Source organism: Apteryx mantelli, chromosome 3, assembly GCF_036417845.1.
Source record: "Apteryx mantelli isolate bAptMan1 chromosome 3, bAptMan1.hap1, whole genome shotgun sequence".
Taxonomy (NCBI): domain Eukaryota; kingdom Metazoa; phylum Chordata; class Aves; order Apterygiformes; family Apterygidae; genus Apteryx; species Apteryx mantelli.
Window position 1 is genome coordinate 29,957,992 of NC_089980.1, and position 25,154 is coordinate 29,983,145.

General features: G+C 38.0%; 1 protein-coding gene across 1 annotated transcript in view; it reads right to left on the bottom strand.

Moving 5' to 3' along the window:
• Positions 1-3,628: 3,628 nt before the first annotated feature.
• EFEMP1 (EGF containing fibulin extracellular matrix protein 1) overlaps positions 3,629-25,154 on the bottom strand; it is a 54,016-nt gene continuing 32,490 nt past the window's right edge. Inside the window, exons 6-12 of the mRNA XM_067293031.1 lie at positions 16,731-16,853; positions 12,972-13,091; positions 9,977-10,096; positions 8,413-8,532; positions 6,728-6,851; positions 6,405-6,600; positions 3,629-4,314 (exon numbers count right to left, since the gene is read on the bottom strand). Coding sequence (XP_067149132.1) covers positions 4,156-4,314; positions 6,405-6,600; positions 6,728-6,851; positions 8,413-8,532; positions 9,977-10,096; positions 12,972-13,091; positions 16,731-16,853 — 962 coding nt within the window. The 3' untranslated portion in view covers positions 3,629-4,155. The remainder of the gene's footprint in view (positions 4,315-6,404; positions 6,601-6,727; positions 6,852-8,412; positions 8,533-9,976; positions 10,097-12,971; positions 13,092-16,730; positions 16,854-25,154) is intronic.

Below are 25,154 nucleotides of genomic sequence, written 5' to 3' on the forward strand. Positions count from 1 at the left end.
CAACAGAGATTTGTATCAGAATCTCTCCTAAAATGTGTGTTGTTGATATCATTTATATCAGTAAGATACAGTGAAGGTTGAGAGAATGCCTTCCTCTCATCTCACTTCTTTGGCTATTATCATCCTTTTTAACCCAAGCAGCTATTCAAAGTCTTCTAATGTTTTTGGTAGAGCTCCATTTACCTTGCAAAGAATGTATGAAGTCCTGTTTTCCTGAAACCAGGAAGAATCAGATGAACCTGAGAGTTTCATTCCTAACAGAGGGCAGGTTTTTTGGCATGGGAATGCATACGAAAGCTCTCCTTGTTCAGGCTCTGGCTTGTGCTGGAGCTATCTTCTCATTTTGATTATGGACTTCTTTCAGACGTGCATATACTCAGTCAGCTACCACACCCCTATCCAAAACAATACCAACCAGCCCCTGCTTCCCCCACTCAAATTCCTGAACAGCCTTATATTTGTCTTTATTTTGGTCTGTTAGCCTGCCTGTGTTTTGTTTTGGAGGGGCTGCTATTCTTTCAGTTCCCTGCCTCCATAAAAGAAGGCTGTGATTAATGTCTTGGGTGCAGAGTGGTGCCCACGCCCAGCAATTGCATTAGATTTCCACCAACCTGCAACAATATCATGGCAAGTGGCCTAATCTGCACTCATGAGCTGTATGATAACCTCTGTGACTTAGCTAGTTTTGGCCTTAAGGAGTGGTCTTATATATACCTGAATATTGCAAACAGACAGGGGTAGGGGGTGGCTGGCAGTACAATTTGTGCAAAAATAGTGTGTTAAGCCAAGTGTATAAGCACGATGAGATGTGAAGGAACTAGCAAACTGAATATTAGGACATATGTAAGAGCTACAGCTGCCTGTGCTGTTTATGCCATTTGATATATGCAATATGAATCTAAGTGTGGCTAGTTCATATGGTTATTGCAGCACATGCTAACTTCTTCGGATTTGGGGATCTTTGGGGATCCAGCTAACATAAAGCAATTTTGTGTCATTGTCAGATAAGCAGAAAGTTAGATGAAAAATTCAAAATTCAAACATGCAGATACTGGTGGTATTCAAAAGGTATTATGGATACACAGGTGAGAGAAAAGACTGTGTTTGCTGCTGTTTTGTGAAGTTATAAACTCGAGCTGGGTATTGTAGTCTCTGTCCTTCTGGCCAGCGCAAACCTTTGGTTGCACTCTTACCTAAAAGTTCATGTGTTACCCTGCCCAAAGGGTACTTGCTGCTGTAAAACTAGTTAGTTGTAGGATTGCCACAAATATTCCTCTACTTTCCTAATGCCTGAGAGAGTAGAGTGCTGATGATAAAAACTGGTGTAAATAAGGAACCTGTTCGTACTGGGAGACCGTGGCAGGTAGGATTGATGACGGGGGCAGAGACTGACAGCTTAGTATATGTTGGAGTTGATCTGTGGCCATTTATTTCCCAACAGGCACCATACTGGTACTCTGCAAATGCCATGACTGAAGGAGGGCAAAGCCATTTCGGCCATCTGTTGTCTCCTATCAGGATGCGAGGAAAGCCACCCATTTTAACCTCAGGAAGAAGAACAACAACAAAGCCAATGGTTTCTTGGAATGGACTGTGCCAAATTATGCAGTTTAGGAAGTTTAAAGTCAGTGTAAACAAATAGTGATGATGCTGGGGGTAGAAGGGATATTTAGGGGCCAGCACAGTTCATTTTTTGAGGACAGACTGTGGAGAGAGAAGATGTTAGCTGCCGAGTGAAGCAGGAGGGAGAACATGTGCTGCCGACTGCAAGAATGGGGAGGGGCGGCAGGGGGAGAGGGGAGGACCAAGGTGATCGGCTTGGTGCTTGTGTGCGGTAGCGAGTTACCTTGCAGACCGGAAGGATGAGGATCAAGTGGATTCATAGTGATGGTAATGAATGGGGAGGAATCCTTCTGGCAAGAGGAAGGAGGATCCTACCAACCGTACCCAAGGAATGCGTCAAGCTCTGTAAATCGGAGGGCTCAGCAAGCCAGGAGGACTCAGGAGTGCTTCAGCATTTGGGTTTGAGAGGGGTCAGGTCAGGTCATGGGAGGTGAAAGCTCTTCCCAGCATCCTACGGGTTAATGATCGTCAGAGACCCACATTTGCTCAATCGATGGATATGAAAAGTCAAAGGAAGAGAGAGTATGAGCAGAAAATGTTTTTAAGAGCTTGTAATCACCATGGAAAATGCTAATAAGTTCCTCTGTAGAAAGTTACTGGGTTTGTGCTGCTGAACTCCTCTCTCCAGAGAAGGATGGGGATTAGCTGGGGTTTCACCCCAAAGCTCCAGGGCCCTGAACAAACAAAATGCGATACAGGCTGTTCAATGCCTCCACACAGTGCCAGCACTATTTATTTTTTTGGCCTACGCCACAAACGTGTTCTGACCGTTTTGGCAGATGAAGTATTTGCTTAAAGCCACAAATGACTCCCTGAAAGAACGATCATTGGCTAATGGGGTCCTGATCTGCAATTTGTCTGAGCATGGGGGATGTGTCACCCTAAACCAGAGCGACTGTGGCCTGTTCGAAGTTATATCCTGGGTTGAGTTCTGCTGTTTTGCATCGTGGTGACCTGTGGACGCCAAGTACTCTAGTCATGCTCCTTGCTGCTCTTTGGGCTCATCTTTTGAAAGCAATCACTGAGCATGATTAACCTCCTCAATAAATCTGAATCTGTGGGTCTGCGCCACAGGAGGGTTTTTTGTGTATAATGTATATACTATTCACAATTTTTTTTTAATGGAAAATGAATGTTAGAAAGAGGCTCTTTCCTTTAAACTAAGCAACTAACTAGCAACATGTGTGTGTTGGTAAATGTATGTTTCTCCATTTTTATTTATTTATTTTTTAAATCATTGTCAATACAACTCACTGGAGAGCATGCTTATCCTTTTAAAAAAGAATAACAAATTTTAATTATCTGAAGTAATATACGGTATGGATTGAGATATTCTGGGACAGTCTGACTCTACAGAATTCACTGGAGCTTTGCTGACTTCTATAGTAGTTGAGGATTCAGCCTTCTAATACTGCTAATAATAAACTACCTCAAAAAAACCCTAAATACACTGTGATAAGAGATATCTTTCTTTATTAAAAATTTTGTACATCAAAGGATTAACTGTTACATTTTAAACAAGAAATAAAAGATTGTACATATTACAAAAGATGTTATTAGTTCTTGAATTATTATAAATTCTATGAACACTGTACATGACACATCTGAGCTTTAAGAACAGAAATAGGACTGTGTGCCTGAAAATATATGATATAACTTAATAAGCAAATGCACTCAGTTCTTAGTATGCAACATAATATTTCTGGAAAAATAGCATGTTAATTTCTGTTTGAAAATGTTGTACCCCTCTGACCAATAACTACAAACAGGGTTCTTGGAAGAAAGCACTGATATTCATATGCCCAGCATGCTGATTTTCCATTTGGAGTTTCTTTCATTGTTGGGAGAAATTTTCTTACTATGATCTGTTTTTCTTGGAGAAAACACAATGTTATTCCATGGTATGCTTAACATAATCTGCATATAAAAACCCAATGTGAAATATTTCTCACAATGTAAATCTACCCCCAACCCAGATTAGAAAAAACAACTGATAGCACATAAATGTCTAAAGAAATAGGTCTTTATTGACTGTTAACTTTTGTTACAAAGTAGTTAAAAAGAACAAATATACTTTAGTTTATCAGCTAACTGTTACTTTGTATATCATTGATACTATATATTTTTTCCTTTTGAGATTGTCAGTGTAGCTGCATTAGAATTTAAAAAGGAAACAACACAGAAGATCACCTTTTAATTGCATGACCTACCTGGCTAGGAGAAGTGTGTGAAGCTTTACAGGATAGTATGAACATACAGTTCTCATACAAAAGTGTAGTATGTATCTAGTCCAAGTAAGGTAATAAAAAAGATTTAAATCTTTATACAGAAAGTGACAATGCCCACGTTATAATATGGAACACATCTACTAATTTTGAATTTCAGGTGTAATGTGTGGATTACAGATATCAACTTACTAAACAAATCTTTAAAAAAAAAAAGAGCAAAATCTATAAATAAAATAGTAAGTGCTTTCTTTAAGATAATATTCTTTGGCTGCTTTAAGTGCCAGTGAAGGGTTATTGAAAACCATTAAAATGCGTAAGGTCCCACTATTATTGTTAATCTTAACACTGAGCTTGTACGATAATTCAAACTGTTGACTGTTAGCATCTCCAGATCCACAATGTGTTCTCTTGGTCCTGACAGTGATTTCACCAGTACAAGCATAGCACTTACTGCGCTTGTTTGCTGAAAGAAGAAGAAGAATGAAAAATAAAGTTTAATTCAGTGAAATCTAAAATGATTCCCTAGTTGCTTCAAGAGACTGCTTGTGTGTTACTACACTGTAAAAATGCTCTGTCTCCAGCACTCAGAGATAAACAATGCAAGTATTATTTTAACATTTTTAAATGACCATGACTAATCTCACACCTGGCTTTGCTGGAGGGAAAGCTTTACCTGACTAGGGCTCAGAGGAATAACTGCACTGCAAAATCTGTTTCTGGTTACGCTGACTCTCCTAAAGGATGTGAAAAGTGGTAATATATCCAGGATGGTTTTTGTTTTTATTCCCATCTATCAGCTTTTAAAATATATGGGGAATAAGTAAACCAAGAGAAACCTAATGTATTTAGCAGCGGTGACGTAGAGTGTTCAGCAGAGGGAAACTTTAAGTCTGCGTCGTGGCTCATACTGTAGAAGCTTATGGTCCCCCTTGTAAACATTTTGCAACTTGTGTGCCTATTGCGACCCCTTCTCGCACCACTGTGAAGCACCCTTCCTGGGCTTGGGACGTTGGGTCACGTTGCTGGGGGACATCTGCAGGTCATGCCTGTGAAAAATGGCTTGGCATGCTACTCGTTTGCGAAACTGCTTTGTAATTTACAGGTGATACTAGAAGGATAATCTCCATCTCTCCCTTCACCTGTTTTAAATATTTTCTCGTTATGTGAAATGAATAGGCTATACATATGAATCTAAGCCATCTGCTGTATCTGAGCCCTACGCATACCTAGTTCAGGCTTTTATTAGAACAATAGGAATAATTACTAAGTGAGCCCTTGTTTACTGCACTCCTTTGGCAGGAATAAACACAAGCTTCCCTATTTTAAGGCCCAGTGATTTCTTGTTGGGTGGCAACAGAAGATTGGAACAGTAAACCTAATTACAGTATGTAAGAAAGTCAGGTTGAAGACTACATCGGAGTTTAATCCTAACTAGAGTTGGAGTGATCTTGTTCTTAACAGTGGTTGACTTTTTTTTTTAAACAAATAACAGTTGGTATTTTGACAGCTGTCCATAATGTGAGAGTAGTTATGGATTTTTTACATGTGCAATAAATCTAGGGAAGAGCATTGTATCATAAGTTACAGACTCAAATAAGGAGTTCCTTGTTCCCATCTTAGAAAACTTAGCGTAAGTAGGCAACACCATGTATCAATATGCTTGTTTTTGTGATGCACTATCAAAATTGCCCAGCCTTCAGATTTGAAGGAAAAAACAAAGATGAAAACCTTCCAATTAATATCATCTTTCTGACAGAAGTTTTTGTGCTGATTCTCTTTTATTGTGTGTAAAACAATAGATGAAGCAAAAAGGATTTTCCAAGAACTTGCAAATATTACAAAAAAATCAGAAAGCTCTTTCAAAAAATTTTAAGCAGATGATACACACGTGAATGAAAGTGTATCAACTTAAACTGCCTTATACCAACAGGAAATATCACTGTCATAAGTCATTTAAACTTGTATATTTTTCTGAAATAGTTGCAGCGCTGTGTGAAAAGCAAAAGTTTAAATATCCCTCAACACGAAACATTTGTTGCAAGTTGGCCTGAACTTAGCACTCCAGAAATCAGTGCCCCATCCAAACTCTTACTGACTTCTTTTACTTTTTTTATTTTCTCACAAAAGAGAGACATCTGACAGAGATAAAAGTCAAGAGCACAAGGAATCTTTCTATAATCCTCTCCCAAAATACGTAAGGGGCGTTGGTACTGAGAGTGCAAAGCACAGAGGCATCTCATTTGAACCTCTGACATGGCTGGCATGGGCTTGCTAAACCTTCATGATCATTACTAGTGTCGTATTCAGTTGAAAGAAACAGTTTGATTCTCCTTTTATAGAGTTGTCAAGTAGAAGAGAAAAAACTTTTTAACATTTGTAAACCAAGCGCGTTTAGTAAGGAAATATTAAAAAGCTGATAAACTTTGGATGCTCTGACATCACTGTTATCGGAACACATGATGGCTTTGTCAAAAACGGCTAGGCACTATAAGGCCTTTGTAGTACCGGTGGTTCTTATGCCCTGCTCAGGATCTGCCTCCCACCAATACTCACTCTCAGGTAAAATTCTCCATTTTCATTTCCAGACTTGATCCGGAATGTATTAATAGTATTAGGATAAATAGTGGTTGCCTGAATCTGGAAGATATCGGAGGGCACTGTTCTGTCTGAACGGATGCTCATGTATTTGTATACAACAGAGTAAGGCAGCTCTCGGCAAATGGCATTTGATACTGGGCAGACACAGCGGCTGAAAAACAAACAAAAATAGATGAAACCTTTGATGATACTCTCAAACAAATGATACTTGCAATCTGTTGTATTTGAGCATGTTGCCTTTTGAGGATAACCCTAAAAAACTAAGTGGTTTCTCTTACTTCTCAGATGTAAGGACATAGGGTTCTTGACAAGGATTTCTTGGGTAACAACGAAAGCCTCCATGATAATTCCAGCAAATTTCATCCTCTCTGCATTCATTAGTAGTCTCACATTCGTTTATATCTAAGAGGAAGGGAAAGGGGACTGTGTCAATTCCCAACCCAAGGAAAGCAGATGAAATGAAAGTTTGCTACAAAGAAACAGGCACCAGGAATGTCTTAATTAAAACAAACAGAACAAACAAGAAGCCACCTGCTTATCTGTTGAAAGCAAACAGGTTTCAGTCATCTTTGCCTGCTTTTCTGGTGCCTGGATATAAAGGGTTCCTCTATGCAGAAACTGAACACATCTGTTTTCTGAGTGCTAATTAAGTCTGCTGAAGATACTTAGTTGACTGAAGAAACACATTAATGATGCTCGATATAATGCAACTGTAGGAATACTGTAAAGTTTCTAACCAGCAAAGAGATGCCTTGCTGAATCATTTTGTAGCCGAAGGTATCTGGCAGGCAGAGGAAAGATGCCTTGAGAAAGAAATGCAATTTATGTCTTTTGCAGGATCTCATTTTTAATTGCTTGGGCCGCAAGGTCTAGCTAAATTGTTTAGTTAATGGTTACATTTCAACTAATACAAATTAGTCTTCCTTTTTTTTTTTTTTTGCCTGGGAAATAACCTTGAACAGAGATAGGGACTGTCACACTTGTGTTCTATTAATGCTCTATTATCCCTTCAGTGCCAGAACGCAACTATTACCTACCCACATAGTCTCCTGAAACTAACCCAGCCACAGAAAGGGTTTATTCAGTTGTGATCTCTGGGAAGGCACAAACATAGATTTCAGAATGTCAGTCTAACCACCATAAACATTCAGTATCAGCTATTATTCTTGAGAACCTAATGAAAATAATTTGAATTTTCTAGACAAAGCCATTTTTATAAACCATTTGAGTTATTTCCTCATCCCTTCCTGATAATAATTAGTGCATCTATTTATTTCTAAAAATACACCATTAAATCAGGTTCTGTATTACATAAATAATGGTCCTTGTACCTAATACATTGTCCTATAGCGTTTCATAATCAGATGCAAAGAGACATCTAGCCTCAGTGAGAAAAAACACATAGATTTTAAAATTATGATACTGGCATTCTCTGGCACCTAACCAGAACCAAACAACCGAACTGAACACTTATTTTCTAAACACAGTACAAATTTAATATGCTGCTCAACATTCTCACACTTTTTTTCGTGTTATCAGAGAGAACATATGCCTTTCATTTCTGGTGTGGCAGGATTTAGAAAACTCTGTAAAATGAAACAGATGATATAAAGCCATGTTTAGCGTCTATAACAAATGGCCGGACCTTTTTCAGAGATATTTATCTCTGAAACTTAGACTCCCTACCTAGGCATCCAAGACAAGTTTAACTTTATGGTTCCAAAGATTGAATACTTTGTCCTCAGAATCTGAAGGATTTAGAGTTTCAGCTGAAGGATTCAAATAAAAAAGGAATTAATACAAAGTACACAATCAATCATCAAACACATTATCAACATGTCTTTCTGTAGCATAATGATGATGCTGTCATGAAATGTAAACACACAGATGGCAAGCATTCTTAGTCTTGCTTAAAATGTTATTAATGCTGCAATATTTAAACTGTTAAGATGAGGGCACTTACCTTGACATGTTCTGCCTCCTACTACCTGGTATCCTTCAGGGCAGACACATGAGAATTTTCCTGGTTCATTGACACACTGATATTGACATATGTAACTTGAAGTTCTGCATTCATCAGTATCTGCAGAGCAGCAAAATGGCTTCAGGTTATTGTTTTTAGCATCTAGCTTGTTACAGAATGAAATATAATGACTAAATGCTAGTTTTAACAGAAGAAAAATGATTCCAGTCTGAAAGGAACACATTCTCTAAAATCTGAAATGTGCAGCTTAACATTTCAAAGTTTTAAAACATGAGTAGAACTAGCTTTTTTGTTTATTAATAATCTTCAAAAATGAGAACTGCATTTATTTTGAGAAAGCAGAAGTTAAACTTGTAAGACTTCAGAACAGGTTTGTTAAAATAACTGCAGATAGAATCTACATTTTTAGTATTCTGAAATGTGATTCCCTCCAAAAATCACAGATCTGAGATTAACTAGTAAGCCAAAATATTGTCTTTATATTTGTGTGCTAGCCCAATGGAGTAGCTCTTTGGGAAAGAGGATAAGACCTCTCTTTTGTCTTCAAATAATATATGATTCATGTCATTCTCTTTTGCTTTTTGTATCTTTGTGTAACCATCAGTCCTTTGCCAGGGAAGTGTAGCATGAAACTGAATTTAACAAGGTATGTCATTACCCCCAAAATTAAATTAAATGAACAAAAAACTAAGGAGCGACTTGAAAAACAGTATAACATGCTCCTACTCTGAGACTTGAGCCCAGTTCCTGATTTTACAGCAAGAATTTCCTTGGAGGCTGCATACTTATGCTCCCCCTTCTTTTCACTTGCAAGGAGGATTAGCTTAAGAACCTCGGAGAGGAGCATCTGTAATAGCTCTGCTGGCTCGGTTAGGAGTGCAGTGGTAAACCAAAAAGACCTCTTTGGCTCGAAGTCCGGCAGAAAGGATATGGGCTTTAAGGGTGAGATCATCATGTGTCCAAAAGGAGATTAGAGGACCCCTGTAGAGACTCTGGCAGAGGAAATAAAGTGTCGATTGTATAATCATCAGGAGACGTGCTGTTTGTATACACAGGCTTGAAAGCACCTCAAAAGCACAACTGCCATTTCCTTACAATCACAAATTTAAGGTATTATTTTCAGAGGAATCTAGCAACACAGAGAATTGCGCTTGTTTTTGGTTTGCATTCCTTTCCAATTCTTTTCATGGTCATCAGAATGAGACCACACACAACTCAAGTGAGTTTGTGAAGTAAGCATTCAGAAGCCTGGCTCTCCCCAGCTGCGATCTGAACAATAATGTCTGTACTGTTTTGCACTTACCATTAAAGTGAGGATACCCACATCTACACATACCTGAAGGCAGCTGCAACTACTAAGGTGTGTATGTCTGTCAGCAACTACATTTGCAGCATAAGAAATAAGTGTTTTAAGGTTTGTGCTTAGAAATTGCACCTACAAACAGTGTGGCTCCACTTGAATTATACCCCTTAATTCACAGAAAGACTTTTGGGAAAAAAAATAAGAAATGATCATGCTTCCAAAAACAAAAAAACTGTTTACCTTCACAGTTGATTCTGTCACTGCTTAATTCAAATCCCGGATTACACTGACAGATGAAAGAACCAAGTATATTGTAACATTGTTGTGCACATGGATTATTGGCATCACATTCATTTATGTCTGAAAGGAAAAATTACAGATATTTATCTTTTGTAGCTGGTAATTAGGCTGATTAAGTGTCTTAGTTCTTAGTCTGGGTCCATTGTTTAGCAGAAGCTCAGCTGACTATATCAATACAGATCTGCAATCACTGGAACAGTGACAGATCTATGCTTTTCATTCCATGTAGAAAAAGAATATTTTTCCAGGAATGAGAGTTATTCTAATATATAATGAGTTCTTCCAAAAATGTTTAGTGCCGCTATTAAACTCCACATTCCAGTATCTTTTTTTCAGGTATGAAATGCCAAGTCTATAAATAATTGATATAAGGAACACATACTGATAAGACCTCTCAGCATGCAGTAGTTAAGATTTATCTGAACTATTTATTACTCCTAAAATTCATTCTTTTAAATTCCATTACAATTATAACATGAGCCTTTGAGACCAGTGGAGAATTCTGCAATGCTCTAAGGCCTAAACCATTCTGGGGGAAAGTATTTTTCTATGCCAGATTTTTTCCATGATGTGCCCATCTTAAGAACATATGTGAGGACATAGCAATCTGAGAAGAGAAGCAATTTTAATAGAAAGTTTATATAAGCGTAACTACCTCTGGAATCTATAATGCTTATTTTTCATATGCTGTTGACTAACTGTTGCTCGTCTGTCATTTGCTTTGGAGATTTTAGTGTATTTTCCCTTGAATTCCTTCCCTGAATATTTTCTATCCATATTTTTACATGTCTATCAAATATAACCAATAGTAGACAGCTGCATTTTAAATAATTTTTGAATTCATGGCTATTGCAAATGCTTACAAATAATGTCAGCAACACTCAGTCATCTACAGATACAACTAACAAACTGACAACATCTACTAAGATCAGCCATTCACAAACAGTAAAACAATGAGGGGGATGTTAGTTCTCTATACGATGAACCTCCAGTTCTGAACAGGAGGTAACATGCCAGAATTGATTATGAATCTCCTCCCTGCCCCCCCCCCCAATTTTTAATTTGCTTTCAAAAAATATCGACCCACTTTCAATATATGCAAAAGTTGTAATACAAATGTAATCTGTGCAGCTGTAGAGTATCACTTCTGGCAGGTGACTGATGCAAATGTGAAAGTCTGTCCTGAAGTGGCAACCATTCATTTGCAAATTTGCTTGTTGAGATGTATTTTACCTCTCCTTCTGAGAATGTGTTTTGTTACAGTGGGAGGCCAGCAAGGATCAGAGAAGGGATTTCTTGGTAAAGCACCTAGCAAACTCTGAGCTGTCAAACAGATTTATAATTATAACTGAAAGAATACAACTTGTACTTGAGCCATGGAAAGGGTCAAGTCAGTAACAGCTGCATGTCATATGTGCATGTCGAGTCTATGTGCAATTTTTAATCATATCATTTGATGACTAGCAATAAATGGTCCTCAGCGTCACTTCAGAACCATGCAGTGTACCAGTGTACTTGACAAGATGTGGCAATGCTTGGAAGTAATGGTGGCAGCTGGAAGCCCCCATAAATAGTGATTATAGCCATACAGAAGCTCAGTGACTCCTGGCCATTTCTACCACCAATCTCTTGATTTTCATGGCCATTCCCCTTCTTCTCTTCCTAGATGAGATCCCAGTTCTGTTAAATTCAACAGCCAAACTTCTGTTGACTTCCAAGCAGCTGGAATATCAGCTCCAAGAGAGCATGTTTCATGAGAATGAAAGTTTCTCAGAAAATGAAAGTCTGCCTTCCCCTTAATTATTCAGTACTGAGAACAGAGGGGGATTGGCCTACCCTAATGTGTTAACCATTAGGCTACTTACCTTGTTTCTTACTCTTCTTGAATGCCTTCTGCTAGGAATTTTGGAAAAAGGATACTGGGCTAAGTAAAACTTTGTTCAGACTCAATATGCCTATTCTTGTGTCTTGCTTGCCATAGTCAGAGAAAACTGATTTCCTGACTTCCTACTTCTTATTTTTATTCCAAAAATAGCAGGACATGAAATGGAAACATACATTCCGTTCTTTATGAATATTTTAACAATGGTCTTACACGTTTAGTAGTATTACTGAGAAGTTTCTGCAATATGTTAAAATATATGCCTTTTTGAATCCTGGAAAATTATCTTACCAACTTGGCTTAAGAAATAGCATCTTTCTACCAAATATCTATATTTAATATGATTTTTTTCAGTACCTTGAACTTCAGCAGACATAGTCTCTTTTTTACAGTACAGATCTTATGTTCTCAAACTCAGCAGCAGTCTTATAGCTTTACCACGCTTCTGTCAGTGGTTTACTTTTAAAGGCATGAATATGAGTCTTCCATAGTGACCCTCATTTTCATTTTTAACATTATCTCCCAGTGATTCACACTGGAATGCATAGATGTTTTCTTTCATCACTACATTTATCATGTGCTAACAATAATTACACCTAACTGTATAGGAATGGTATTGGCTTCCCCCGGTTTCTACTTCTAAGGCCTTTGTTTTGTATGAACTGGGAATAGTATCATGAAAGCCAACGGTACTCAAAAACAATCCACCATAACCGAAAGAACAATCAAGTCCAAGATTAAATAATGAATATAAATCTGCAGTATTCCAGTTACCAAACTAGATGTTCCTCAGAAACCTGCCATGCCAACAGAGGAGAGTAAGTTTTCAATGAGAGTCTCCAGTATTAGGTCTAATCCTCTTGCACTTCTGAGATCACTTGTAGCAGAGCCTCAAAATACAGCAGCTGGTGTGACTTACTTGCTGGTATGTATTTGCTGTAGTAAGCTGGGATGAAGGCACTTAATTTAGAATGATGGCAATCTAGTCATGTGTCAGTATTTGTCACTACGCCAAGTGAGCTGATGTGTAAGTGCATGCAGAGAAGTTCTTACCTACACAGGTGTGGTTGTTGGATGCTAACTGGAAACCAGCATTGCACTGGCAATAATAGGAACCAGGAGTGTTCACGCATCGATGGTGGCAATACGGAGGCAGGGTGCATTCATCTATGTCTGAGTTATTAAAAAGGAAAAATTAGTTCATATGGAATCATGGAAGTTCATTGCTGCTGTCTGGCATCTAAAGAAACTGTAAAGTTAATTAGGTTTGCTTAAATGGGGGGAAAAAAAGCAGCTTATGTGAGCTAGATTCTGCTAATGGGAACACTGTTGTATCCTTTTTTTTCTTTAAGCAATTTTTGTTAAAGTTTGTCTTATACTGATTGTCTTCTAGCCTCTGAGTTCAATACACATTTCAACCTTATTTTGTATTTAGTTCCACAGTACTCTTGCATATTCTGTACAGGCAAAACCCAGAATGCCTCACTCTGTTTTTCAACCAAGAGTCTTCATGATCAGACATAATGCAGACCAATACAGTGAACGTGGCTCACAGTCCTTCCTTTTTCCAAAAGTGCACACACAGTGCATTTAGCATATGCTAAATCTTTTCAGCTCAATTAGAAAATAGAGTCTGAATTTTCTCTATTGTGAGTACAGGGGAACAGCAAGGATACACGATAAGCAGGTCTAAAAAGGAAATGGACAGTTCTGGTCCCACGGTGATCCTACAGAAACTGGCTGCCTACCCCAAAAGACTGCCCTCACGCCTTCACTGCTCTTTCCTCTGACTTACCTTCCTAGACAGAGCAGCACAACAGTCCCAGCACCTTCTGGCTGTGCTCTCTGGTTCTGAGGACAGCAGTCAGACTGGCTGGAAGTTGGTGCTATCTCAAGCAGTACTAACTTTCCACAGACTCTCCCTGCAGATTAGCCTAAGTTTTGAGGCGGAGCAGGCTGTCTTTCCAAATTTCAGCATTCCTCATGTGCACGGAGCAGGGTTTTCACCTGCAAACCACACAAATGTGCAACAGCCCATTCTTTTACCTCTCCATTTCAGAAGTTTTCCTTGCATTCTGCAGGAGATACTGCCTCTGTTTTTACGTACCTGCAAAACACTTTTTACTATGCCACAATGTTGATCGTGCATGCATATGCAGCAGACGTTAGTTGTGGCCTGCATAAGCTTGGTAAAGAAATCCATGCCGTGTTCTGTACATGTACACAATGTGATATTTCAAAGGCTCAACACTCGGACAAATAAGACCAGTTTTCACTGGAACAAAGAAAGGCACTTCCCATATCCATGCCAGATCTTGAGTTTCCTACCTCCAGCTGTTTCCACCATAGATGTGTTTAAAAAGAGGCCAAGATTTTTTTTTTTTATAATGCAGAAAGTGTTTGTTTTAATATCAAGTGAAAAAAATAATCTTTAGAGGTTAACCCTTTCTCTGTCAACGTTGCAGGCACAGTTCAGGACTTAGCCTTAAAAGGGGTATGTTTTGGATGGTTCTGAATGAAAAGGTCAGACTGGAAAATTCCTGGCTATCTGTACAGTAGCAATTGTTGTCACTGTAACTCTTGCTGCAGAGAGACATTCTGAACTAGAAATGGAATAAATTAGCAGGCCCAGCAGATCTTTTCCATCCTTAATTTTTACAGGACCAAATTCTTACAAACTGCTGTTTAAAGACCTGTTTATACAATACAGGCATATGAGCAATGCTTTGATTTTCAGGAACTACCTTTATGCACATAAGTGCTTCCAGGATCAGACTCTAATTCAATGGGAGTGTTCCCTGAGGGATTAGGCTAAAGCTTTTGTGCACACAGTTCCATGCAGATCTAGGGCTAAGCACAATCTAATCAATACAGCCAAATCTTCTGTTGGAAGTAATGTTGGAAAACGATTCCTTTTATTTGCAGTCCCGTTCAGAAAAGAGTATTTTTGTGATATGCAAACAAGCCAATTTTTACAAAATCTCAAAAAATGAAAAATTAGTGAATTTTTTAGATAAATATCAATTAATTGTTAGAAATAAGTCCTTTTCTCTCTCTGTCTTCAAACCAAGAAAGTCTGAAAAAATTTTGTTCAAATTTGAGAGAAACATTTCCTCCCATATGCAGAATCTCTATCAAGATCTGGCCCCAAGAACATTTTCTGGCTAAGTTGTTATAAAATCCCCAAAGACAGCCTTTATTCTGAAATGCTGACAGTACTAAGTGTAGCGATACACACTGGCCTAAATTATAAGTGTAATATGTAACACAGGTGTTATTCTTGGTTTTGACCTAAATAGGAGAAGGGAAAATCCCTTCCCAGACACCTTCATGTATAGATTTAGATGCACAAGGATATTCACATGTAGCTATGACGGTATTTTGTACTGCCACTTTTATTTTCAGTGTGGTAACATATGTCCTGCAAGACTTTCAGGCAGTACCATGAGTCTTGACTTTAAAAGTGTTACTGCATAGTAGTAATACGTAAAATTCAGATTTTTTTTTTAATATCAACAACCTGTCAAAGCTATTCCTATACCTACATTCCAAACTACTCATCCTACTCCCACACAGAGTACTGAGAAATATCAGACACATCTGTGTTTACACCCATTTGTCAGTTCAGGGCCTGATCCACAGCTCTTGGGAAAGAGATAAGAATTTTTCTGTTGATTGCTATAGCTTTTAGCTCAGAACCCTAAAGAAGAGGTTCAGCCATGCTGAGAAATTTAAGTTATTCTAAATGCGTATTGAAATTGCCCCAGTTTCCTTCCTCTTGTTAGGCAGTGACTGCCTGTAGCCTTGGCAAGGCTTTCTGAAGAGACAAAACAATCTTCTGAGGCCTTCAAATGCAGAATCCCCAACTTGAAGCAAAAGAGGAAACCCCTGAAGTTCTGTTGTTCCTGTTCTGCTGAGGGCAAAAAAATGCTGCTCTTCTCTTAGACCACATAAAACCAGTCCTAGGTCTTATAGAGAGAGGCACACCTGAATGTCACCCCTCGATGTATACATTTGATTCTACTACTTCATAGTTTTCATTATCTCTGCCAAATGTAAGGCTGAAGGCTAGAGTGCCTATAAAAGCAACTCGTCCATTGAAATGATGATTAAAGAGTTGTTAAATAAAAGCTAAAGGAGGACTGAAGGAACAGAATAATGGCACTTTTGTGTAACACACCCAAATGAGGGTGGAATAGGAAAGACATTGTGTTTACACTGCTCATGAATCTAATTTAATCCCAAGCTTGTATAGGTCCTAAGGGTGCTGATAGTTTATATTGGTGTAAAGAATTAAGCACAGCTGTTTATAATTCACAAACATCTTACACCTGCATTCAGAGTTGCCATTTCTTTCATTTTTGTTCATAAACTGGGTACTGAAACAGACTGTGTAAGGGGGCTCTGCAGAGCAGGGATTAGGTCTGTATGTAGGTACAGCTTTGTCCTGCAGATCTGGATTTAAGTCTCACTCAGGTCAGTGGAAAGACATGCTTTAGTTTGCCACTGTATTTAAACTCATGATTATATCTGGAGCATTAGGCAATACCCCAATACAAATAATAAATACAATGGTAACTATTAAAAAAGTTAATCTTGTGAAGCTCAACTCCAAGTGTTGACTAAAAATAGTTGCTAGTTCCATGTTTTAGTGATTAATTATTGTGATAAAGTGATTATTCCATTGCCTTTCAAAATTATATAGTGATTTACACTGTAATATATTACAGTATGATACATAAACACTTTACAATTAGTATAAAATTTGAAACTTTAGATAAAGAAAATGATTTAGTTTAGAGCAAGACTTACCCATGCATTGGTCCCCTCGCTTCTGATAACCTGGAGGACACTGGCAGCTGAAGGACCCTCTTAAATTGACACATACTTGGTCAGCTCTACAATTATGGGTTCCTGTTGCACATTCATCTATATCTTTATAAAAACAGCAAACACAACATTAGTCATGAAGTTTAGTTAAAATACTTAAACTGTTGAAATATGTTTTACCCTTCTTCAGGCTACCTATAAATGAAGGCAGCAAAGTTCAAATATACTCCAAAGATGTAATCACAATATTTATTCCATTTACAGGACATGCAAGGTTGTCAGATTCCTAATAGCTTTTAATTCTGATATGCAGCGTGTGAAAATATTTTCAGATATGATTATTATTTTAAACAAGCAGATACAAATATTTGTTAGATACCATAATTCTGTTGTACTTCTCACTATGGAACTTTTTGTAAACTTCTTGCGACTTTACCACATTTTAACCATTTCATTTTTTTTCCCCATGCTGGTTGTTTGTTGCCTGCTGAATTATTCTGGAAAATTTCAACAAAAGCAATTCAGCATTTTCCAAGAATGAGACAAGTTAGAAATATGTTCTTTTGCTAATGTTAAAAAGATTCTGGTGATCTTCTTTGCAAGGTTCCCGTGCCCCATACTTTGGACAAGGACTTGAAACATAGTATGTGGTGGCCTTTTCATCAGAGATATATCTGTCTCTGGTCATTCCCATGAAAATTTCCTTGATTGAGTCAATCTGTTAAAGTCTTTGGAAACAGTTTACATATGTTCATGTATGGGCAGTATAGTTAAAAATGTAAAGACTAGATCCACACTTTTCTGTGCAATTCAGGCAGCTTTTCATTCATACTGAATGCAGGTTTATACAAGTATAAAAATGACATTTTGATTTTGCCTATTCCTTGTAACTCCTGGAGGTACTTAATTATAATTAAACTGCATGTGCTGACAAATAGGTTGCTTACAATGGAATTACAATTCTCTTTCTCATCTAAACATCCAAAATGTTAGAGAGCTTTTTATTGTAACCTGACACAGTACAGTGAAAGGACTTTGTAATTTTGGCATTCTACACAATTTGGAGACTCTAGGCTGAATAAACAAATTCCTTAAAACTTATGATCTCTAGTTTACAAATCTCAGCTGACCTCTCTATTTGTATAGGCACTTGGGACGTTAGAACATCACCAGTGGCAGATTCTGGGTGGTGCTTTGGAAAAAATGATGGATTCTTTCACATAGCAAATGAAAACAATTTTGACCACAAGATTCAATAAAAAATAAACCATCAACAGTTTGAATTAATTCTCAGTGTTTGCTCTTTCCCCAAATGTCCAAATATTTTACATATATTTCCTCTTTATCTGACAGGAAAAATAAAGTCCTTTTATGTTAACCTTCTCTTTGCATTTCTGCATAGTATCAGTCCTAGAGCTGCTGTGTTGATGCAGAACTTGCTGACCACATTGCTCTGTATTGACAGCTGAAAAGCACATTCTCAGGTGTAAAGATTTTCAGGGACTAGATCTGTCTGCCTCACACCAACCAGACACATCATTAAATGCTAGAGCCAAAGCACTGTGGACTCGATGCAAATCTTTGCAGGGACTTCACTGGGCTTTGCATGTATTTCCAGTCCCTACAAAAGTTGTAGATAAAATTGCCATAACATTCATACGATTATAAATCCTTTTTAAATATACATATTGTTGCAATGTACTGCAATAAAGAAAGCATATTTGGTCTACAGGAACTTCAGATTTGAGGAAACTTAACATGAGTTAGCTTTTAAACCCTTATGTAGCCACTTGCATCCATGACTTGAATTTCATTTAGCTTGTTTCTCTATGGAATAATAAGCTACTTGAGCTAAAATCAAGTAAACTAGACTCGCTTATGAACTCAGGGTCTTTTATTTTCCTGATGGTAAATTTGAAAGAAAAAAAAATATTCAAAAGTACAGTTTGACTGCTAGCCTCCTTTTCACTTGGAAACTCTTGGAGGATTTGACATAATGACCCCAAAGACCTGCGTTCATAATGTCTTTTGAGGCTTGTTTCAAGGAAGCATTTAGAGCTCTTCTAAAGCTAAGCTTACTCAGTTTAGTATCCTGAATTGGGCTGATTCTTAGCTGTGACTCTGTATGTCCTAAGTGTCCTTCAGACAGCATGAGAATACATATCAGCATCTGGCATATTCTCTGTGGATTTGAGATCTTTCTCTGTTAGTGTTGCTATTCTGCAGTGTCATGGTACCTTTTGCTATTTTGGCTGTTTTTCCTGGATGGTTTTTGTTGAGATAGAGTCCCTAGGCAAGTTAGGCAAAAAGATACAAGGAAAGAAGTATTGATGGGAGTCCTTTGAGAACTCCAATCCTCTTTTTGTGGCTTTACTATATCTTCAATAGAAGATGATGTAGTGCCCAAGGTGGGAAGTGAAGGTGATTAGCAGAGGAGCCTCTAATGTTCCCTGAGGACGAGGAGTAGCTGCCATGCTTGGAGCACTTCTGCTCCCATCTATGCACAGAAATCAGTAACGTTAGAGGAAGGCTGATGGTCTGAAGGTCATGTTTCTTAAGTGCTTCAAGGAAAATACTGTGGGAGGAGGACAACAGGCAGCTATGTTAGAAAGGTTTCTGTGCTGGAACATTCAGTTCTGAGATCTCTAGTATTGCAATAATTATAGATCTGTCTGCTGTTGTGACTGATATAAGGGTGAGGAAGTGAGTGGAAGATTTCAACGCTGAAAGCAGTGCCAAATGTGAATTCTATTGGTGTGATACCAGCAGCAGCCCAGCCCTTGTGGAGTAAGGAAGGAAGCACTGGTGAATTTTGCAATGTGATCTTGCTGCACAGAACTCTGCTCTCAGTGACTGAGGCCCAAAGAGAAGTACTAAGCTTTTTGATACCTGACAAATGTGACCTGAATCATCCTCCATTAGGGCAATATTTCTTTTTCTAACTGTCCTGAAAGTTATTGAGGCAACAGAGGAATGGAACTCGTAGGAAAGGAGCAACAAGGATGCTTGAAGTCTGACTTGGGATGAGGCACATCTGCTCCATTTTCCTCAGGTGTGGCAAAGGTAATGTTATGTGGACTTTTACACACACAGGCTTTCTTCCCCATATGAAATAGCATAATGTTAAAATGGCATTGCCAATATTGATCTGGAACTCCCACTTACATGTTTGCTCATGGTTCTTGGATCAATAGACTGACTAACTTCGGTTGTTTAGAGTCTGTCTGAACTGTGATTAGTCTGAAGTTTTCAGATCGTTTTTCCAGTTATGTCCCCACTGTATGAAAATCAGCAACTCTGAGGTCTTCATTCCATTACTCTAAGAACTCGTTTTTTTCCAGTTTAAATCAGGCTTTTTCAATACATTAGGTTCCTAGCTCATGGATCATGACTTGCACAGTGCCCTCTGATTTTTTGACTGATCTGCAAGCTATATCCACTCCTAATTTTACTCAAATTTTACTCAAAAGCAAAAAATACTGGGATGAAACAGCAGTCACACAAAGCATGTGTGTAAAACATACTTTTTCTTAAATCCTACCACTTAATTCAATTTGATCTTTCTCAACAAAATCCCTGGAATTAAATGTGAACAGTAATGAGGGTATTGGGAATCCATACTTTTGGTTTCTGCCTAATGCAGACACCCATGACCAGACTGATCTGACGTCTGTGAAGACATAGCAAGCTGGGGCAAGGCTGTAATAGAAACTCCTACAGGAACATCACAGAGCTCACCAACTTTAATTCTAAGAGCAAGATAGATTTGTTTGACCTTTCCTCTTTAGCATGAATGCTGAATAATGTGTGTACGTGCATGTGTATTTATAATAATTAAAGAAATTAAAACAAGACACTCCACTGCACACACTTGTCTCTCTGGGGAGAGAGTCAGAGAACAAACATGTGACAGATGTTTGTCATGTTGCTTAATGCACTACTGGAAAGCACTCAAGATACCACAGTGATGAGTGCAGTATAAGAAACAGATCTAGAAAGAAAATAATTAGCTTTTACAAGCTCATTCTTGAGCATCTCTCTCCTCCCTCTGCATCCTCTTTTCCAAATTTAGTGTCATCATGACAGAGTTTGTTTCCATGTTTCAGCAGTTGATGCCATAGCTGAAGCTTCTATCTCAGACAAATTTCATGCAAGCTGTACCTGAAAATACCCTCAACTCATTCCTCAGTAACTTCATTGATTAAATTTAATTTCTACGTGTTTTACACAACGTTTGCTCACCCAGGTAGGCTATTTATTTCAAATCATACTGGTAACCCATAATTAAAGTTATCTCCTCTTTTAACATTACCCTTTCTTTATATCTTTATATTTTCTAATCTTAGTTAACTTTTTAAAAGGTCATGCTGTTCACTGCAGACAAACAAAAGCTGTAGGTTTGAATTAAATTGTTAAAGAAATGGTATGGTGTTTGATGATAGATACGTGCAGCCTACAAAACATTTATTAATTTTAAAACTCACTGCATCTCTTTGATCTAAGATGTTGCTCAGAGAAACAAATAACAGACAAGAATTACCCCTGACATCATTTCCTTACCATAAAAGATAATGAAAAATTCCAGATGTAAAAGGCTGATCAATAGCTGAGCCCATAGCAGCAAAGGGCAAGACTGAAAAGCTGAGCCCTCCATTGCTCTCTGACAAACAGTCCCAGAGCAGGCCCCCAGTAGGACCTCTCCACCTGAGTTTACTGGTTGTTGGTCTTCAAGTATAGAAATCTATGGGCCTTTCCTGGAAGCCTTCACAAGAGACAGAGCTGCTGTTACGTGCCTTTGGGTTCTACTACGTGTTTTTGGGTAAACGTCTGTTTTGTGATAGAGAGTTTTAATTCATTCTCTTGTGTGTTAACTCAAGTTCCAAAACAACTCTTAATATTTCCATTAAGCCAGGCCACCTAGCCTGATCCCAGTGGAGTCAATACACTTTCAATTGTGGCTGGAGACATTTTATTCCCAGACACTCTTGGACTTTCTTTGAAATGACTTGGGTCTAACAATCCTTTTGCAGATCTTATCTGAAAACTGAGCTGGGTTAACTTCAATGTATTGATCACTGTAATAATTAAACTCAGATAATTATGTAGTTTTTTAATAGGCTGCTTGAGAGCAAACGGTTATTATGGGATTTGTAGTTATAAATATTTAACGATTTTTTAAACATTTGTATTGGGATTGAGTACTTTAGTTTATATGCTGTTTATAGGTATTATATCCAAAAAACTACCTTTAAAGAAGGTTATAGTTGCAAAGTCAAGTACTCAGAGGACTGGAAATTGCAGAATTCAGTTTCTCTGAACAGGCTTAATTTAGACCCATTATACATAAGCATTATGACACAGTCTTTAATTATATGAATTTCATATTCTGTTTTTCCCGCAGGCTTGTGCTCAGTCAAACCATACTATTCCCAGAATGGGTTAGGTGGTCTCGTTCTCCGTCTCTGTTGAACCCAGAATTTACAATGATTAGTGCTATATAGAAAACTTAAACTGATGTCAATAGAGAAGAGGGGGAGAAACATTACAACTAAGGACAGTGGTGTCTCAATTAAATTACATGTAAGCCACACTGCTCTTTCAGAAATGTTTATGGAAGTCCTCAACTGTGCTATGGTAAGTATGGCCATCAGACCCCAATGACTCATCCTAATATAAATACTGCATTTTGCAATAATGCAATAATCTCCAGCGATCTTTTAAAAAATTCCTTTTAGAAGGTTTTCTTATTGATTACTATCTGTAAGTTAAGAAAATGCTCTGATTTGCATAGGCTACTGTTTAAAGTTTGCAGGGTGCTACAGAAATAACGTGAGAACCACTGAGGGTGGCAGAGCTTGCCCTTGCATTCCTTCAAAATATAAATCAACTTTCATTTCATAGTTTTAATTCCACAAGCCTCACTAATAGCTATACCCAGTGATTCCCTCATTTTCCAAAAATGTACCCACACTCCCTCTTGAAGTGATTTGCACAATTATGTCCTTCCATTGCTGACTTTGGCAGCCTTCTCTGTATTTCAACCACTAGTTGTGTACAAAAATTTTGCTTGACCTGCTTTTAGCAATAGCTTTCTCTAAATCTAGTGTCTGGTTCCTTGTTTTAGAGCTGGTTAGTTTTTCTAGTTCTCTACTGCAACCCACTCTGTCAGGCTCTTATCTACATCCACAAAATTCTTTCCTAGTCTCTTTCTGAGCTACAAACCTGGCTCTGTTCCCTTCATACTGTGACTCATTTTTCCCAAACCCCCTGACTCATGCTGCTTGCTCACTTATGCAACAGTTTAATCTCTGTAATTTTCTTCGTATCATTATGAGAAGTACTCATAAATTCACAAGATGCATTTCACCAGTGCTTCAAAACTTGTAGAAGGAGTTTTAATCCACATCTATCCTCCATGTTCTTTAAGCCACTCAAAAATCTTTTCTCTTCTAGCTCAGAGCTGGAGAACTGTATTCTTAACTAATTCGAGTATATCTTACTCTTGGGACTGATGTGCTAGGCTTCTTGCCGCTCAATGTCTCTCAGCATATTGCAATTTACTACAGCATCTTCGTGCTCTCTTTGTCTGTGTATATATTCATCTATTCGAACCTATCAGGAAATATGTGTGTGGGTCGCTTTCCATATTCTGGTCTGTGTAGCAACCCCATAAACAGAACATTCCACCAGAACAAAAAGGGGGCCCTCAAAATGGCCTTACGGGATCCAAATTCTTGCTTCTGCCAGTGCTGAACAGTGACAACAGACCAGGTTCTGAATGGTTTATGCAAATCTAAACCCAGAAAAATTCCACTGACACCAGTGTTGCACTTGTCATTGACTCCAGTGAAGCCATTCTGGATTTGTATTAAATGTAAATGATAAATGTTTCAGTTAGTTGATTTAAATTCTTCTGGACTTATCTCAGTGTGAGACCAGTAAATGACCCAGCCTATTTTTCTAATAGACACATCTGAACTGAAAGCAGTGCCTCCCATGAAAGCAATGGCATCATGCAAGATTGATATTTGACACACAATGATCTGGTGAGTATTGCAGGTATCACGGACAATTTACTTAACTTCAAGATTCTGTAATACCTTCCACTATCTATCCATAACTGTTCATTAACTCTCCTCTGTCCATTTGCAAGATAACATTTTGTATTAGTATTTCTCAGAAATGACCCGTTCAGGGTAAAAATATCTGAAGAAAGAAATCAGACAAATGCAGTTCTTCCATTAGCATGGCCTGACTTTATTTTACCAAATTAAGTATTCTGTCCCTTATTTATGTTTCTTATATTGTTCTTGCAACTGAAGCCAATCTCACTGCTATGTCGTTTCCTGGATCCTCCCTGATCCTTTCTTACACATAGGAACAACATTAGCAACCTTCCAAATTCCCTGGTTCCCTCCCCAGCCTTAGCAAGCTATCAACAATTTCTGTCAAAGGCTTTTCTATTTCCCTTGCTACTTCCTTCAACATTTGGGATGTTATTCATCTGGGCTGGATGCCCAGACAACTTTTAACTCATTGGCGTTGGGAGCCTGAATTTTGCACTGGTAAATACCAGCAGAAAAACTGTTACATAACATCACATCAGCAGGTACCAAATGACCAATACCTGGAGTTGTTTCTCGCTTCTGCAGTGACAGAACCTGTTAATACTACAGACCTGCACTGTAACATTGCAGTCACTATCTAGTAGTGTCATGAGGTAGTGTCCATAATATTGTATAACACTGTAACAGCCAGTGAACTCCCTTTATTGCTGTTTTTTTCTCTTTCCTTTATAAATTTTCCTTTGGGCCTTTCATGTTAAGTATATTGGACTGAATGCTCTAGTAACAAGTTTTCACAGTTAAGGGAGGAAAACCTGCACAAATGCTTGTTTGCACAGGAAAAACATATGTAAGAGCCAAGATCTACATTTGAGTAAAGAGGTGAGGCAGAATGTTTAAATTAATATGATTTAAATGAAAAATGGCAAGATTTTTTTTGGTATGCCCAAACATTTCCTCTTTCAAATTTGTGAGCACAGCAAAGCGAGCTCCTTGTAGATTTGTCTTTTAGTACTCCTGGGTATCATGGCATAACGGAATAGAAGTAATGCAAAGTATTAATGTAGAAAATGCATAAATAAGCTAAATAATGCCGTGCAACTTCATAGCTTCTTCTGTCCTGTATGTGGCCTACAAGTGTTAGCAGCTACCATGAATTTGGGAAAGTTACCCAACTATGATGACTTCATGAATATGAAGGTATAGGAGAAGTATTCCTTCCTCTATTTATTTACTCAACAGAGTTAACAAAGGATCAAGCTGTAATAATCAAGTCTGGACTGCAGTACTTTGTCACAATTATGTATTGTCTTTGGTATGTCCAAACTGAATTGACTTATCA